Raw genomic sequence first — 15,109 nt, forward strand, 5'->3', positions numbered from 1 at the left:
GACTTTGCATCCACAGATGCAGCAAGTACCGCACTGATCATCTGCTAAAGAGCGCAGAAGGCGGGGCCAGTGCAGCAGCGACAAGTGTCCAGAAATGGAGGACGCCGCTAAAAGAATATGTTGCGAAAACTTCTGGTTGGATCCACCAATTTCGGAGCAGCAGTCTTTACTGCTCCATGGACCAACCTTGAGTTGGCGATCACTCCCTATCTGTGCTTTGAAGATGCGATTTATGTTCCGGATATGTATTTTGAGCACAGTTGCTTGAAAAAGAGCAGAAAAGGTTGCTCTAAAAATGATCCAACTTTGTGTTATGAAGTCAACATATGATGTAACCCTTACTATGACTACTCACAAACTCACCCACACTGCTACTGTTGTAGTTAATAAGGATAGTCACGTCTTCAATGAAAGGCATACATTGGTATAATACTTAACCTCATTACACCAAACAATTTTTTAATATTTCCATGTCATCCAACTGGCATCAATGGCACGTTAGCCTGAGACAGCACTGTGTAGAGACACAGGACTCATGTTTCTAGGCTTGTACTTGTAGTAAGGGGAATACCGTCCAATTAGGAACATGTCACGCCCCTTCCACGTGAACCTGGAAATGACATACACAGTAGTTAGGATGCAGCATACAGTGTGAAAAAACAACAACAAAAACAGTTGATTTCTAAATTATATCTCCAACTCAAAGAGCACAAAATGTTTTTTGAACCACATGAAGTTTGAGCTAGATCTCTGCAAATGGTACAGTGCAAATTCATGCACAAATTAGCCACTGCATACACTCATGCTTTTTAATTACTGGGCATCACCCCTCGGTGAAATAAGGGTGCATATGATGGCAGCAAAAAATTGGTAGCAGTTTAATCATGGTTTGACCAAGCTAGACAAGGTTTCAAGTGGTTTAGAATTTTTTTTTTTTATTCTGCTCACAGAGACCTTTTCAACAACATATAACTTGATATTATAGCTGTTCACATTTTAATCACAATTAAATAAGTCAAGGTAATTAATTAAGACCTGAAGTTAGTGTAATGCAATCACACTGAATATAAACTATGCACCAAACTTTATGCGTAGCATGAAGTTCAATAATGTTCAATCAACTAATTAATGGTAATTAAGTCTTACAATATAGTCGGTGCAATTTATTTATTTATTGGTACCTCAAAGGCCCACTAGGGGCATTACATAAGGGGTGAGTTAACAGACCATTTAATTAGTTCGGTGATGAATGACTTGAAAGATTAACTCAACATAAGCTATCCTATAATAGAAGATTTGTGTTGCTATTATACCTGACACAAGTTATATAGCACCTGTGTTGACATGGCTTGACTCAAAGTTTTGACACTGATGCTGAGCTGAGGATCAAATTAGACACTGTCCACTAGTGCTTGAACTTTGGATTGAATAGAGCTCTCGCTCTAATAAGCAAGCTTTGCCATACTCAATAATACTATCATTCTTTAAAATTGCCATACTACTAGCCTTCAAAAACGTCGTACCTCAGCATTCCACGATAAAGTCCTCTTGGAGAAAACTTTGGATGGTGGAAAAGGCCAAAACAGGAACAAAGTGCTTTCAAGGTTTCAAAGTCATCTTTTGTGGCTTGATGAAAGAAGATGCTGATTGCAGGTCTGCAAAATATGCACTCCAAGTGATTAAAAAATTGCCCACAATTACGTCACTTCCTAATGCCAAATTTGAGCGCAGTTTATCAGCTGTTTCACCTTTTCGATAGTGAGGCAAAGATTTCGAGCAAGACACGTATGTACAATTACAGACAACTTGTTTTAATTTTTCACACGTATTCCATCAAGAAACACTCCACTAAAAGCTCTTGGCTGTCATAAAAGATGCTTCGTGGTCCAAAAAAAGAAGAGAGCAATTGAGTTATCGGAAGGTTGCGGGAAGCAGCGCGTGTGCCCATAGGAACGTTGCGCGATGAACAGATAGCAGCGACTAACTGATGCCGCTGACGCCGCTAGCGAATGAAGCGAGTGAGAACGGGATGCACGCACGCACCGTGATCCGCTGACAGCGAGCCGGCGTTTCGGCAACCGGAGAGCGCCCTCGCCGCCACACAGGAAAAGGGGGGACCCCCTCCTCCTCTTTCTGCATGACGGTGACGGTGTTCTACGCAGTCACGTTGTCTTGACTTGCTAGTGGTGACAGCGGCATCTCAGTCGCTGCTAGCGCTGCCTCCAGCGACCCCCCCCTCCTTTTCTCGTGTTCTCCGGTTGCTGCGCGAGCTCCTGTCCCCATTGTTCGCCGCTGAGTGTACCCCCCTCCTTCTTCCTGCGAGGCTCCGGTTGCCGAAGTGCCAGCTCGAACTGAGGGGATGAAAGGCGGGCGGAGCTGGTTACGAGGCCCACGCGTTCGACGCCGACGCGAAACCCAGGAACAGGCGCCAAAGAGCTGCGCTCTAAAACTCTGAGATTACTAATACAGTCGATGCAAGATATATCAAACCTAGATATATGAAACATCCCATGCAGAAATATGGGAGTGGTGTTCACCTTCATCAAACTCCCGTTCAGCAAAAAATTCGATAGTATATCGAACTGCGCGCTGTGCCCCTGCGAGGGGCGCTTACCCTAATGGTGCCCCACGATCACTTTTCGTGCACGAAGCCAGGTTGACTCCGCAGCAAAGCGCAGTTCACAGCAGCTTCGATGTGAATCCCAACCTCAAAGGCACTTGTGCCACGCGGCGCAAGACACGAGCCCTGGCATCCCGATCTTTCTCTATCATATACTGAGAGCACGCTCTTGCGCCTGTAGACTGGCACGCAGGGGTGTGGCCCTTTTTCTAACGCTTTGCACGAAGTGACGCTGCGCGCACGTGCACCTCGCGAGACTTTGATTATGGTCACATATGAGAGTCAACTGGAAGTAGTAGGCGAATACTGGAAGTAGAAGGCGAATATGTCTACTTAGGACAGGTAGTAACCGCAGATCTGGACCATAAAAAGGAAATAACAAGAAGAATAAGATTGGGATGGAGCGCATTTGGCAAGCACTCTCAGATTATGACTAGCAGCTTACCGGTATCGCTCAAGAGGAAAGTATACAACAGTTGCATCTTGCCTGTACTCACCTATGGGGCTGAAACGTGGAGGCTAACCAAGAGAGTTCTACTTAAGTTGAGGACAACCCAGAGGGCTATGGAACGAAAAATGGTAGGGGTAACATTAAGAGATAGAAAGCGTGCAAGCGTGCAGAGTGGATCAGAGAAATAACTCAAGTTACCGACATTCTAGTGGAAATTAAGAAGAAGAAATGGACATGGGCAGGACATGTAGTACGAAGAGAGGATCACCGATGGTCGCTGAGGGTAACAAACTGGATTCCAAGGGAAGAAAAGCGTAGCAGGGGGCGGCAGAAAGTTAGGTGGGCGGATGACATTAAGAAGTTCGCAGGGGTCAAGTGGATGCAGCTAGCACAGAACCAGGTTAAGTGGAGAAATATGGGAGAGGCCTTCGCCCTGCAGTGGGTATAATCAGGCTGATGATGTTGATGATGAGAGTCAAATACCTTACATATTACAGAAAACAAGGTTATACGATAAGCTACATTCAATGCTGACCATATTACATAGCTCATAACACACGCTCAAAAAAGTGAAAAACAGCAAGGTTCAAGACAGAGGCCATGGTGAACTCAAAAGTGTACGACGCAACAAACAAAGACCATTTCTCTCAATGCTTCAATTTCTTCATGCTCAGTTCTCAATTTTTTTCAAATCTGTTTTCCATTTTTTAGTTAAGAGAAAAACCATGTGTCTATTACAGACATGCAGAGGGAACATCACGACTCCAGAGGGGCCAAAAATTATGCTTTAATGTCGGCCATGCAGTGGAAAAACACAGTTTCCAATTAAGAGAACTATTTCCTGTTTCAGCTAAATTGCCACTGAACATTGATTGAACATTGCCATTGAACATTGAACGTGCGCTTCTTGCAAAGCCCGTGATTCACAAGACAGCACCTTGTCAGAGCAATTGACAAAGAGGGCAAAATTTCAATTATGCAAAAGCTAAACTAAGATGGACACATCCTGTGTTTTAAAATATAGTCACCAACTCAAACCTCCGGGCATGACTGCCGGCTACAAGAAAAACTTTGGCAACACGAGATATTATGTAGTCTCTAAGCTAAACACAAAAATTACAAAGCACCAACAATGCCTTCCATCGCTGGAGAATGCCACACTGCCATTGGCTACAGTTAGACGAACTGATGTGAGTGACAGGATCTTATAGCACGTAGCACTGCACAGTAGAAGCTACATATTTTTTACCATTGGCACCTTGCTAACAATGTGTAATTATGCCAACTACAATTTCAATTTCAATTCAAGTTTATTTGCATCTATACATGTACAGATGACGGGAGTACCGACAAAAAGCCAAATGAATTTGGCTTGACAGGATCTGTAACTTCAGGTTCAGATCCTTTCATTTCTATTCCTAAACGTTCCACTGTTGAGTACTCTCTGGCCCACATCAGTAGGAACAGGGGAAGGGTATTTTAAGTCAGTTCTAGCAGTGGCATTAATGAGAGCGAAAAAAAGTGCATGACTTCTGCGACAAGTGCGCATACCTGTTTGGTGCAGCCGAGCTAGATAAGTGAGGAAGCCATGATCCTGTACTGCACAGCGCAAGGTATCGCTGAATGAGTGCCCATGCCTCACTCTTGCTTAGCAAGTCATGCAAGATCTTCTCATAGTGGGAACGCTCAAGAGCTTCCACACCCCCAATGGTCACTCCCAGCTCCCTGGATGGAAGAAGAGCACCACATTCAAATAGTACTACTATACAACAATAACAGCAGCAAAATGATGCACACTACACACAGATGAGGTCGGGTATAGTCACTGCACTGGAAACAAAATTTTAACCAACGAAAACAAAAAAACAAAAATTGGAGCACTGTTATAACCGTTAATGAGTAATCGCACTCAGAATGAAATTGATGAGCTTGGAACACTCCAATGAATTCTTAAGCTTGCTAGCACAGCAGTTTCTTTTGCTTTCCCAATAGAAAAGAATAAATTTTGGTTTCGATGACTTCAATATAACAAGTGTAATTACAGCTCAATTTTTAATTTTCAGGTTCTAAAGTGAAAAAGAACCTCCAAAATTTAAACATCCTAAACTATAAAAATCACTGCAACACGGTGTATTTTTGCTTTGCATAGCCGAGCATGTTCACATCATCCAACAAAATGAAGGCACACAATTGGTGCTAAGTTATTGTGCGAAAATTAGAAAATCTTGATGAACACTGTGACTCAATGCACCTTGTCACCGAAGATGCTTACAAAGCTTGTCAGGCTCAAAGACACAGCTGAGCAAAAAAAAAAGTGCATTGCTACACAGACAATGCAGTACGTTTTCATGCGGCTTTCTCAGAAAGAACCATTCCAAAACATATTCTTCTTCATTTACAAGCTCAGCTTTTTGCTTTCAAATAAAATAAGTGCTCTGAGGAAGCAGTATTTTCTGAAACATAGCACGGTTAAAGTATGCAAGGCTTTGAGGCTATGTAAGGAATATTGTTATAAGACATTGATGATTTTACACACCACCTACTTTTGTAACAGAAATATTTTTTTTCCTTGGTTATCCTTGTTCTTTCTTAACATATTTTACCTTGCAGTGCTTCATTCTCACATATGTCACAAGTGTAGTGGAGCAAACTGTATACCTATTACTAAACAAGGTGCAGAGTAACCGGTGCGCCTATTCTGACACGATGTTCACGAAAACTGGTTCTCCAGCATCAGGCTGAAATTTCTTATGGAGATTGCATTAGGCAATTCTGCCAAACTAGTGACAAAATTTTGTACAGCACCTTGGTATATGCCGATTGTTGTTGTTGAAGCAGAAAGAGCTACTAGCGAGGGCAGTGTCGCACAACACAATAAACTGCCCCTGCCATTTGTTGGGAGACGGTGAGCACCCAACCTCTCAGCTGATCAAACTCTTTTCGTGATGGCCCGCCCTGCAAGGTGGACCAGCTTTCCTCATCTACCAAAGGAATAAAAAATCACTTTATTCACATAAAGCTAATTTTGAAAAAGTAAAATTTGATGCGTGTCATATCCCTTCCATAAGTTCCAGTATAAACTTGCACTTGTCTGAGAGATGTAGACACTGGGCCCACAGTTACAGTCTATCCTATTCTCTCTGCCTCACTTGTGTGGCCCTAAACCCCTTGCATGTGTACCGGTTTCGACAAGCAATATGGCATCACTAAGTAAGTGTCTTCAGTTACCTACACAGTTAAGGTACTTCCTTCCTCCTTGGAACTGCATCACTGAGAGTAGCATTGGTTCATATACAAGCTGCATCTTTCTCCCAAGACATGAAAATGACTCCTGTTTAGCTGAAGGGCAATTGTGACTTTGCTGATTAATCAGCATGAGCCAACTCTGTTGCAGATTCAGCAAGAGTCTGCAAGCGGGACAAGGAAGAGGAGGTTTGGGACGGAGAGCGCACGGTGGAGATTGAGCGCCACATTGGCACATTGACAAACGTTATGACATCTGAGGGTTAAAAGCAGTCTGTTAAACGCATTCAGAGGCATCCTGGTGCCTGCCCTCCTTCTATATTTTTGGTGCCGAAACCCGTGAGCATAATGTGAGCTCCTTCAACGATCCTTCTTGAGGTTGCAACAGGAACTCCAACAGGAACTCCAGGAAGATGCCAGGAGCTCCGCCAGTGAACCCCACAGGACAGAGACGAAAAGGGCTTTATCGAGACACCATGGACCGCATCAAAAGGAAGTGCGACATTCAACGAATGTTTCAGACCCGGCTATGCCATGAAGCAAGTGAATTACTGAAATCAAACGATCGGACTATTCTGTTTATTCATGCGAGACTCAAAACATGCAACAACGGCCTACAAGAGAAGAATGAGGAAATGCAAGCTTATAAGGTCGATGTTTGTGTAGAAGACATCACGTCTGTACTAGAGTTTGAGACTGCTGCACGAATGATGACGCTCCTCTGCCACCATGTCGACAGCCATCATTTTATGAAGACAGCAGTTGAACAAGAAATGACAGAAATAGTACCAGGGCAGGAATGTTGTCGCTCACTTCCTCCCAAAGGAAAAGACGCCAGCGAAGCACTGTGCAATGAGACAGAGGAGCGGATAAAGTGCAATGGAGTGAAGCCGGTTGATATTCAAAACGTCCGGAGCGAGGTGCATGTCCCAGCGAACACTGCAGAGATTGTTAGCGGCGAGGCGCCTGATCTCGTTGTGTATGCAGTTGTGGAAGAAAACGAAGAGCAACGAGATAAAACTCAGAACATCAGGGAGACCCAGATTGACGCCGTGCATGATGGCCTGGAAGGTGCTCACGATGAATCGCATGCTCATGAAGGCACGGGTGATCCAAAAGCCCAATACAAACATTCGAAGCCTACTAAAGCGAGAAGAGTGTGGCAGGTTTGCTGCAACGATTGCGTTGGTCAGACAGTCGGTGTAGCTTTGCCGACGGCATCAGATGCTCCTCAGTCGCAGCTTAGGAGAGTTGAGGTTCCAAATAATAACTCAGGGTGTTGCAGTCATGTAGCTGCGATATTGTCTGATCATGGGAAGTGGGGTAGCGACAGGAACTATGTCTGTCGTCCTAACAAGAACCAAAAAATACCGGCAAGTTGATGGCGCATTATAAACTATTCTGTGATCCCGGCGCGTATGTGCATGAGAAGGGTGCCGACCAATGAATAGCAGGAACTAGGTGAGCTGTTCAAGCTAGCAGTGTCAGCACAAAGTTGCTCGCCAATGTAAGGTTCGTGCCACCTGCAGCATTGCGCTGTCAGATTGCACTAACAGCTTTCAAGGGCTTGCAATCAGAGAGTGCACGGCGTGATCAGGATGGCTATTGACGCAGGTAATAAATTTCTCACACGACAGGTGCGAGTATTCGATCCTGATAGAAGCACCGATTTGTTGGCCATACTGACTGTGCACTTTCTTCGACGGCCTTATTATGTAGAGATGGTCAGCACTAGAAAGTCCTTCGAAGAAATTTTTCTCTCTGAACTAGAGCATTTAAAATGTACCGAAACTAGCAAAAGGCTCAGTAGACGAGGATGGAATAGGTGATAATCGGTAGAGCATGAACTAATAGTGTTCAAGTTTACAGACTCTTACACAGAACTGAGCGAGTTGTGCAGCAATTTCTGTCATCTCAGTGGTTATCCGTCAATGGGTTTTGGAACGCTCATGAAAAAGCGCTGATGAGGGATATGACCTGGTTTTGAACAGCAAGAATGACTCCGTGTTCTGTTTTTCTTTTGAACATGTGAGTGGCATTGTGCTAATAACTGTGAGATGGAGTGTGTGGTTGTGTTGTGTCAGTGTCTGTGTGAATTGTGTCAGAGTGGTGATGTCAAGGCTGTGCGTCTAGAGCTTCGAGATGCAGCTATGACCTTCCAGCGCTGTACTCACCAGTTTATGCCGATAAACAAGATCAACGCCGATTATGCTTACAGTGAAGTGGGATGAAGCAACCACAAGACCTTCATGCAGGGGAGCAGGGCTCCAATGAGCGATGTCATCCAAGCACGTCACGTGGAAGCAGAACAAGTGGTGGAAGTGGACCACGATGCGAAACTGAAATAGATGTCCGAAGAGTGCCAGCAACTTCCGATGTACAACTCTATGACGGTATCTTCGACGTCATCCGTCGCAGGTAGTCATCATAAGGGGTGCCACAGGTTGCGAGAAGACTACCCAGGTGCCACAGTACATAGTGGGCTCTTATATGAACCAAGGAATTGATATATGTGGTCACTCAGCCCGACGAATCAGCACAGTCTCTTGCTGCATGTATAGCAGGAGGCTCGGAAGAACTTGGGCTCAGTGTGTGGGCTACAGTGTGATTTGAATCTGTGCTGCCATGCTGCTACGGATCCATTTTGTTTACAGTGTTGGTGTGCTGTTGCAGAAGTTGGAAGTCGGTCTTAGTGGAGCATGTCAACATTGACTGACGAGAGTCACAATCAAGTTGTCAGTAACGATTTCATCATGGTGGCCATTGAAGTGACACAGTTCCAGCTTCGAGCTATGTGTCGCCTCAGGGCACGGAGTGTGTTGCAGATTCGGCAAAAGTCTGCAAGTGGAACGACGAGACAGAAGAGGAGGTTTAGGTCGGGGAGCATGCGGTGGAGATTGAACGCCACGTTGGCACATTGACAAACGCGATGACAGCCGAGGATTAAAAGCAGCCTGTTTAACGCATTCAGAGGCGTCCTGGTGCCTGCCCTCCCTCTTCTATAGACTCCACATGGTCCCACAAGATGACAAAGAGACTAATTTTGGTCCACTAAGATGCATATGCAGAATCTGTGCCTGGAGCATTCTGATGGATAGCCACAGAGGACAAAAAAAAAAAAAACTCACCCTTGCACATTAGTTTTGCACGTTGCTTACCACTCATTCTGCACCCTCTTAAAATTTCAAGAACATTGGGCTCACTGTTGGGCACTGTAACAGCAGACCACTAGCTCCTCCCCCATAAAACCTCCATGCCCTCCAGGGGGCGAGCGAGAAACCTCTGCCCACCCTGCAGACATTTGGAACAGTGGCCTTTTAAACTTCTGGCAGAGGCTGTAATTATGCTGGACAGTGACAGTGGCATTTCACTACAGACGCTGGGCTGCATGACAGTGTCCTGACATAGCACAAAGGGGAGAGACGACAAAAGCAAGAAAGCAGCCTCTCACATGTCGGTCACCCGTTCACGTGAAAGAAGTGCCTCGAGGACTTCAGCCTCGGTTCCGTGAGTGACGTCTGAAAGCCGCATCACTCGAGAGACATCTGGGGAAACCGTGTCGCCCCCACTCGCCGATCCATCCATGGCAAATCGCCTCTCACACCAGCTCTGTACTGGGAAGCCTCTTCGCACCAGAATGCCCATGCCAGTCAGGCCCTCAACACGGAAGACCTTCCTGCTGTTCCCAGAAACACCCTGGAAACCTGGAAAGAAAAACGCACGAAGTAGGACCATTTATTCACTGCATTTGCACAGGGACACTGTCAAACCTTGCTAAAACTGTTGCAATGGGACTATATTGCCACTGCCTAAAGGAGGCGAAAAACTGCCTTCATTCGCCACGTTCTAGCTGTAAATTTGTTGGGTGCCATTTCTTATGTTCTGGCAAGAGCTTGTTATTGCATGGTCACACACTAGCAAATAAATTATTTTGTCTTCATTTACAGTTGTATAGGTATCATTTTGAAATGCCTCCCATCCCCCAAAGAAGTATTTACCGCTAAATTGAAAAAAAAAAATGCCTTTACACTGAAGGATAGTAAAAGTCCTTATTACAATTCTGTGATGATGTTTTGATAAGTAGCCTATGGAATGATTTAAAGTGAACAGGATCTGGCCAGGGCAAGGATCGCTGGCTGAAATATTTTCATGAAGAAAACAAAGGCAGCATCTGAGACCCTGCCAAAGCAGCAACAGTCTACAATTGGTATGTTTATTTTCACCATGTAACCGCATCAGGCACAGAGGACGAAAGTTTGAGAAGAATACGAATGGGTACAGGAGTGTAACTGTTTGGTTGTTCCTTTCAAGCTATGGGCAGCAGCTTGTATATACGTATACATACGCATCCTTAAAAGGAAGGGTACTAGCATATAACAGCATGGGTACCTACTTCCAACTCCCCTCTGGGTCAGAGCTTATTAGCGAGCTAATAAAAGGCTAGAAATGAGGCTGTGGAAATGTGGAAAAGAAAATGGCATGTATAAATGTGCAAAGCTGACAGTGCCATGAGGGCACACAAGATTTGAGGATATTTTGGCTGAAATGCAGTAAAGCAGATGAACATGGGCAATATATGCAAAGTGCAAACCCAACATTCAGTGGTCTACGAGAATGAAAGACTGGGCATCAAGGGGAAGGGCAATACTGCTGGCAATGGCACGTGGAGTGATAAGCACGGCAAGTTTGATTGGACAGTGTGGCCCCAGCCAGAGGCAAGAGAAACATAAAAGTTCCCGGGAAGGGATGCATATCTTAAAAGGAATTCTTTTCGGCAGATGGTGATAATGTAACATCACACGGTGGAAGAAATCAAACAAGCATGCGCGCTAAGGATGATGTCCTAAAGTGGCCTTAAGTTACGAGCGCAGTAATGAAGGGAGGGCCCCATATTGGTATGGACGAACCAGGGGTTATTCAAAGTGTGCCTACTTTGCATGGCACATGGGAAGAAATCAAACAAGCATGCGCGCTAAGGATGATGTCCTAAAGTGGCCTCAAGTTACGAGCGCAGTAATGAAGGGAGGGCCCCATATTGGTATGGACGAACCAGGGGTTATTCAAAATGTGCCTACTTTGCATGGCACATGGGCATCTTTTGAATTTTGTCCCCATCAAAATGCAGCTACCATGGCTGGGACTGAGCTCACCATTTCGCAAAAAGCAGCCAAATGCGTGACCGAGCCAGAGTAGCTAGAAGTATGTGGCAAGTGGACTGCAAGAAAAGCCTTTAAAGTATGCTGCTCCAATTTTTAGGTCAGGTAAGAATAAGCCACATCCAGTCAGTTCTGGCCAGATAATGTCAGGTTAGGCAAGATCAGGTAAGGTCATATCATGCAAGGTCAGGTAAGGTCGTATCATGTCAGGTCAGGCAAGATAATCTCATGTCGAGCCAGGTAAGGTCATCTCATGTCGGTAAGGTGAGATCATGTCAGGTCAGGTAAGGTGATATCAAGAGGGTCTGGCTAGGTTATATCATGTCCGGTCTGGTCAGGTTAGGTTAGGAGCTGCAGCTGCTGGTCTTGCCGTTGTAGAGCCACTAGGTCTATTCAATTCGCCTGCACTACATAAAATGGCTCTCGAGGTTCTGCGCTTCATTATTTGTTTTAGCAGTGCAGTATGGTGCCTTCTGCATGAGGATATTCCTTTAAAAAAAAGTGCAGATGTCATGCAGGTCCCGTTGAGGAAAATGGTGTGCCTCTCCAGTGGTTAGTGCTGAAATAATGCAGCTGCCGCTGCCATGGAGGCAGACGACAGTTTGCATGACAATGGCTTATGACAAACAGCGAAGAAACTAGAGTTATTCCATTTTTCAACGAGAATGCTGCCCGAGTTCGTTGAGGGAATGACAATGTGCACTTCATGCCATGTCTAAAAAGTAAACGCGTGCGTGCAGTATGATGCATGCTGACACCACAGACATGCTGTGCGTTTCACGCCAGCTGCCACAAGGTGCACAGGCATCAAAGCTGCTTCATGGCAACACTTCAATGCGATGTGCTATTTGAAAATTCTTCACGTGATCGGGGTGCTGGCAGATGCAGATTTGGCTCGCATAAAGCTGGTCACAATTTGATGGTGATCACGGCCAGGCCTGCACTTGGCCATTTGTTTTGGAGCAACCAGTGCCGCACTTGTATTGTCAAAACTGGCACTGCACGCTCGCAGCACTGCTGTACAGCTTCATGGAAGTAGCGCAGCAAACGCAGCCGAATCAAACAGATCTACGGTTTGGTCAAAAAGGAGTTGCAAACTACCATGTTCTTAACTGAGAAAGCTGCAAGCAAATGGACACTCATAGTGCTACTGGGTCTGACTGAAAAGAAGGTGAGCCCTTTATTCACCAGGCTAGTGACATACAGGCACTGGTGCCTTTATCCCTATCAAAGTACCACCCTTGGCACCTTGCACATGCTTGGCACGCTGTTCCTTCCGTTATCATCAGGCAGACAAGAAAAGGACTCTCCTGTAGCACATGGCCAAGTCATAAAGGTTTTACAATGCCCGTACATGCAACTTGCATAATGACCTGCCTCTCCTCCCCCAAGTGCACAGTGAAGAAAACAGGAACCATGCAACACCATTATTCAGCATAGGGGACAAAAGCTCACCTGGCTTGTTAACCCTTCGATGATTACTTGAAGTGAAACCACTTGCCAAATTGTTAAAATATAGGGCACACCCAAGGTGCACCAAACCTCTGATTGAGCATGCGCTAATGTCGCACAGCAAATGACTGGTTAAATGCAACTCCTGAATGCACCATTCTCATGCACAGTCCATGTAACTTCACACATGTCAATGAGTTTAGAGAACTCTGATTTGGTGTGTTTATGGGGTTCAACATCCCAAAGCGACTCGGGCTAAGAGAGACGTCCTAGTAGAGGGCTCAGGAAACTGGGGTTCTTTAATGTGCACTGACATCGCACAGCACACGGGCGCCTAGCTTTTTTGCCTCCATCGAAAAGCGCCCGCTGAGGCCGAGATTCGATCCCGCATCGTTGTGCGCAGTGCCCTAACCACTGCACCACCCAGGCGGGGCTTCTAGAGAGCTCTGCCCGCAGTGCATGCAAATAGCTGCCTCACCATTGTCGTTCCACGCAGAAATGCTGCTGATGGTGGAATCCATGTCCAGCAAGGGAAGCAGCTGGCCAAGGTAGGCCAGGAAGTCGGGGCCCAGCAGAACACCTTCTTCAATCACTACTAAGTGTGCCTGAAAGAAAATCAGAATGATCGGGCATTACAGTCGTACAGCAAAGGTGAACCCTCCAGTTAACGTGTTCGACATCACAAAAGAAACTTCATTCAGGGAGAAATTTCAGGGCAACGCATAACCAAGTTAAGCACAGAGACCCAATCAGGCATCATAAAGCCAAAAATTTTATTAAACTGAAAACTTCATTAGACAGGACAAGAAAAGCTCTCGTTTCTTACAGTTAATAGAGTTAAAAATCATGTAATCAAGCAGCTCAGTTAGCAGAGCTGAATTTCATAAAGTGAACCTTGGGCAGCAGTGCTCTGATACAGATACGCTTTTTCAGAGCCATATGTATCTCCAAAATAATTATGAGGGACTTTAGCGACTAAAGTATTTAAAGGCAAAAGCCTGAGAAGCCTCATATTGTCTAGCGTTCCTGCCATCTGCAATCCCACACTTGAATGCGCGCCAAGGAACGCCACTCGACAGCCGCCGCAAAAGCGGGACACACTTTGCACACGACAGCATGAGCCATTAAAGGCTTTTGCCTTAAAATTAGAGGGTCTCTTAAAGTGTACCTTTCCTATCCTATAATTTGTCTCCCATCGTTAGCCTCTTGTCGGCATTCGTTGCAGTGCTACATATAATTATAATTGGTTTACAGGTAAGGAAAGGGGCAGTATCTATCACACTTTCACCGGCAAATGTGAGTTTGCATAGTACACCATCGCTCCTACCGGGTGGCGCATTCAAGTGTGGCATTGCAGATGGCAGGGACACATCCCGCCTCAGCCAATCAGAACGCTTCAAAAGCGGGACACACTTTGTCCACGACAGCATGAGCCATTAACGGCTTTTGACTTAAAAGTTTACTTCCTTCTACAAAACCAAATACTAAGTATTAACTTACGGCATCTGAAAACTGGTGCTTTGCAAAGTCGAATGCTTCAGCAAGCCGGTCTGCACGAGACAGGAAAAAAGTGACATCAGCCACATAGTGTACGTTAAGCAGTGTCCCATGCAACCAGCCCACATATCTAGGAATGAGAATGGACTTTGCTGATAAATTAATTTTTCTATAAAACGAGACAACAAGACTGAGGGCTGAAAAAAAGCTTCAAACATGGCAAGGATTGTAATAGAGTTATTCAAAAGTTATTTGAAAGTTATTCAAACCAAGTGTATACATCATTTTTTTACAGACACACATTAAAGACAATAAAGACAAGAAACCAACCACATTTTCTGCCTATCTTGGCACTATCTATTTGTTCAGCTGCAAATTCGAACAGATGACAGAGCTCCTTCACTTCTGGATTCTCCGGCAGGTAGAACACCTGAAAATTGTGAGACAAGGTGAACCATTTGACTGATGATGCAATCATTTTCATGACTAACAGGCACATTCAGAAAAATAATGACAGTGGAAAGAAAAATGAACATCAAAGAGAAAAAAATGCAATCTCGTTTAAATATATTTGCTGGTTATTCTGAGTGGGATTCCTCTGACACCTTGCCCGAGCATTTTCTCCACAAAAGTCTAGTCGGCACAGAGAAACGTATGACCAGAGCACAGACTGATTTACTGTAACTCACA

General features: G+C 45.0%; 1 protein-coding gene across 1 annotated transcript in view; it reads right to left on the reverse strand.

The window, feature by feature from the left end:
- Positions 1-314: 314 nt before the first annotated feature.
- The window catches only part of LOC146207330 (protein O-linked-mannose beta-1,2-N-acetylglucosaminyltransferase 1-like), a 31,172-nt gene continuing 16,377 nt past the window's right edge, over positions 315-15,109 (reverse strand). The window contains exons 13-19 of the mRNA XM_084585769.1: positions 14,750-14,849; positions 14,423-14,472; positions 13,401-13,527; positions 9,766-10,018; positions 4,623-4,796; positions 1,524-1,655; positions 315-610 (exon numbers count right to left, since the gene is read on the reverse strand). Of these exons, the coding sequence (XP_084441895.1) occupies positions 499-610; positions 1,524-1,655; positions 4,623-4,796; positions 9,766-10,018; positions 13,401-13,527; positions 14,423-14,472; positions 14,750-14,849 (948 nt within the window). The 3' untranslated portion in view covers positions 315-498. The remainder of the gene's footprint in view (positions 611-1,523; positions 1,656-4,622; positions 4,797-9,765; positions 10,019-13,400; positions 13,528-14,422; positions 14,473-14,749; positions 14,850-15,109) is intronic.

Source organism: Amblyomma maculatum, chromosome 1 (genome assembly GCF_055883805.1).
Source record: "Amblyomma maculatum isolate TAMU_Amacu chromosome 1, ASM5588380v1, whole genome shotgun sequence".
In the NCBI taxonomy this organism is placed as follows: Eukaryota; Metazoa; Arthropoda; class Arachnida; order Ixodida; family Ixodidae; genus Amblyomma; species Amblyomma maculatum.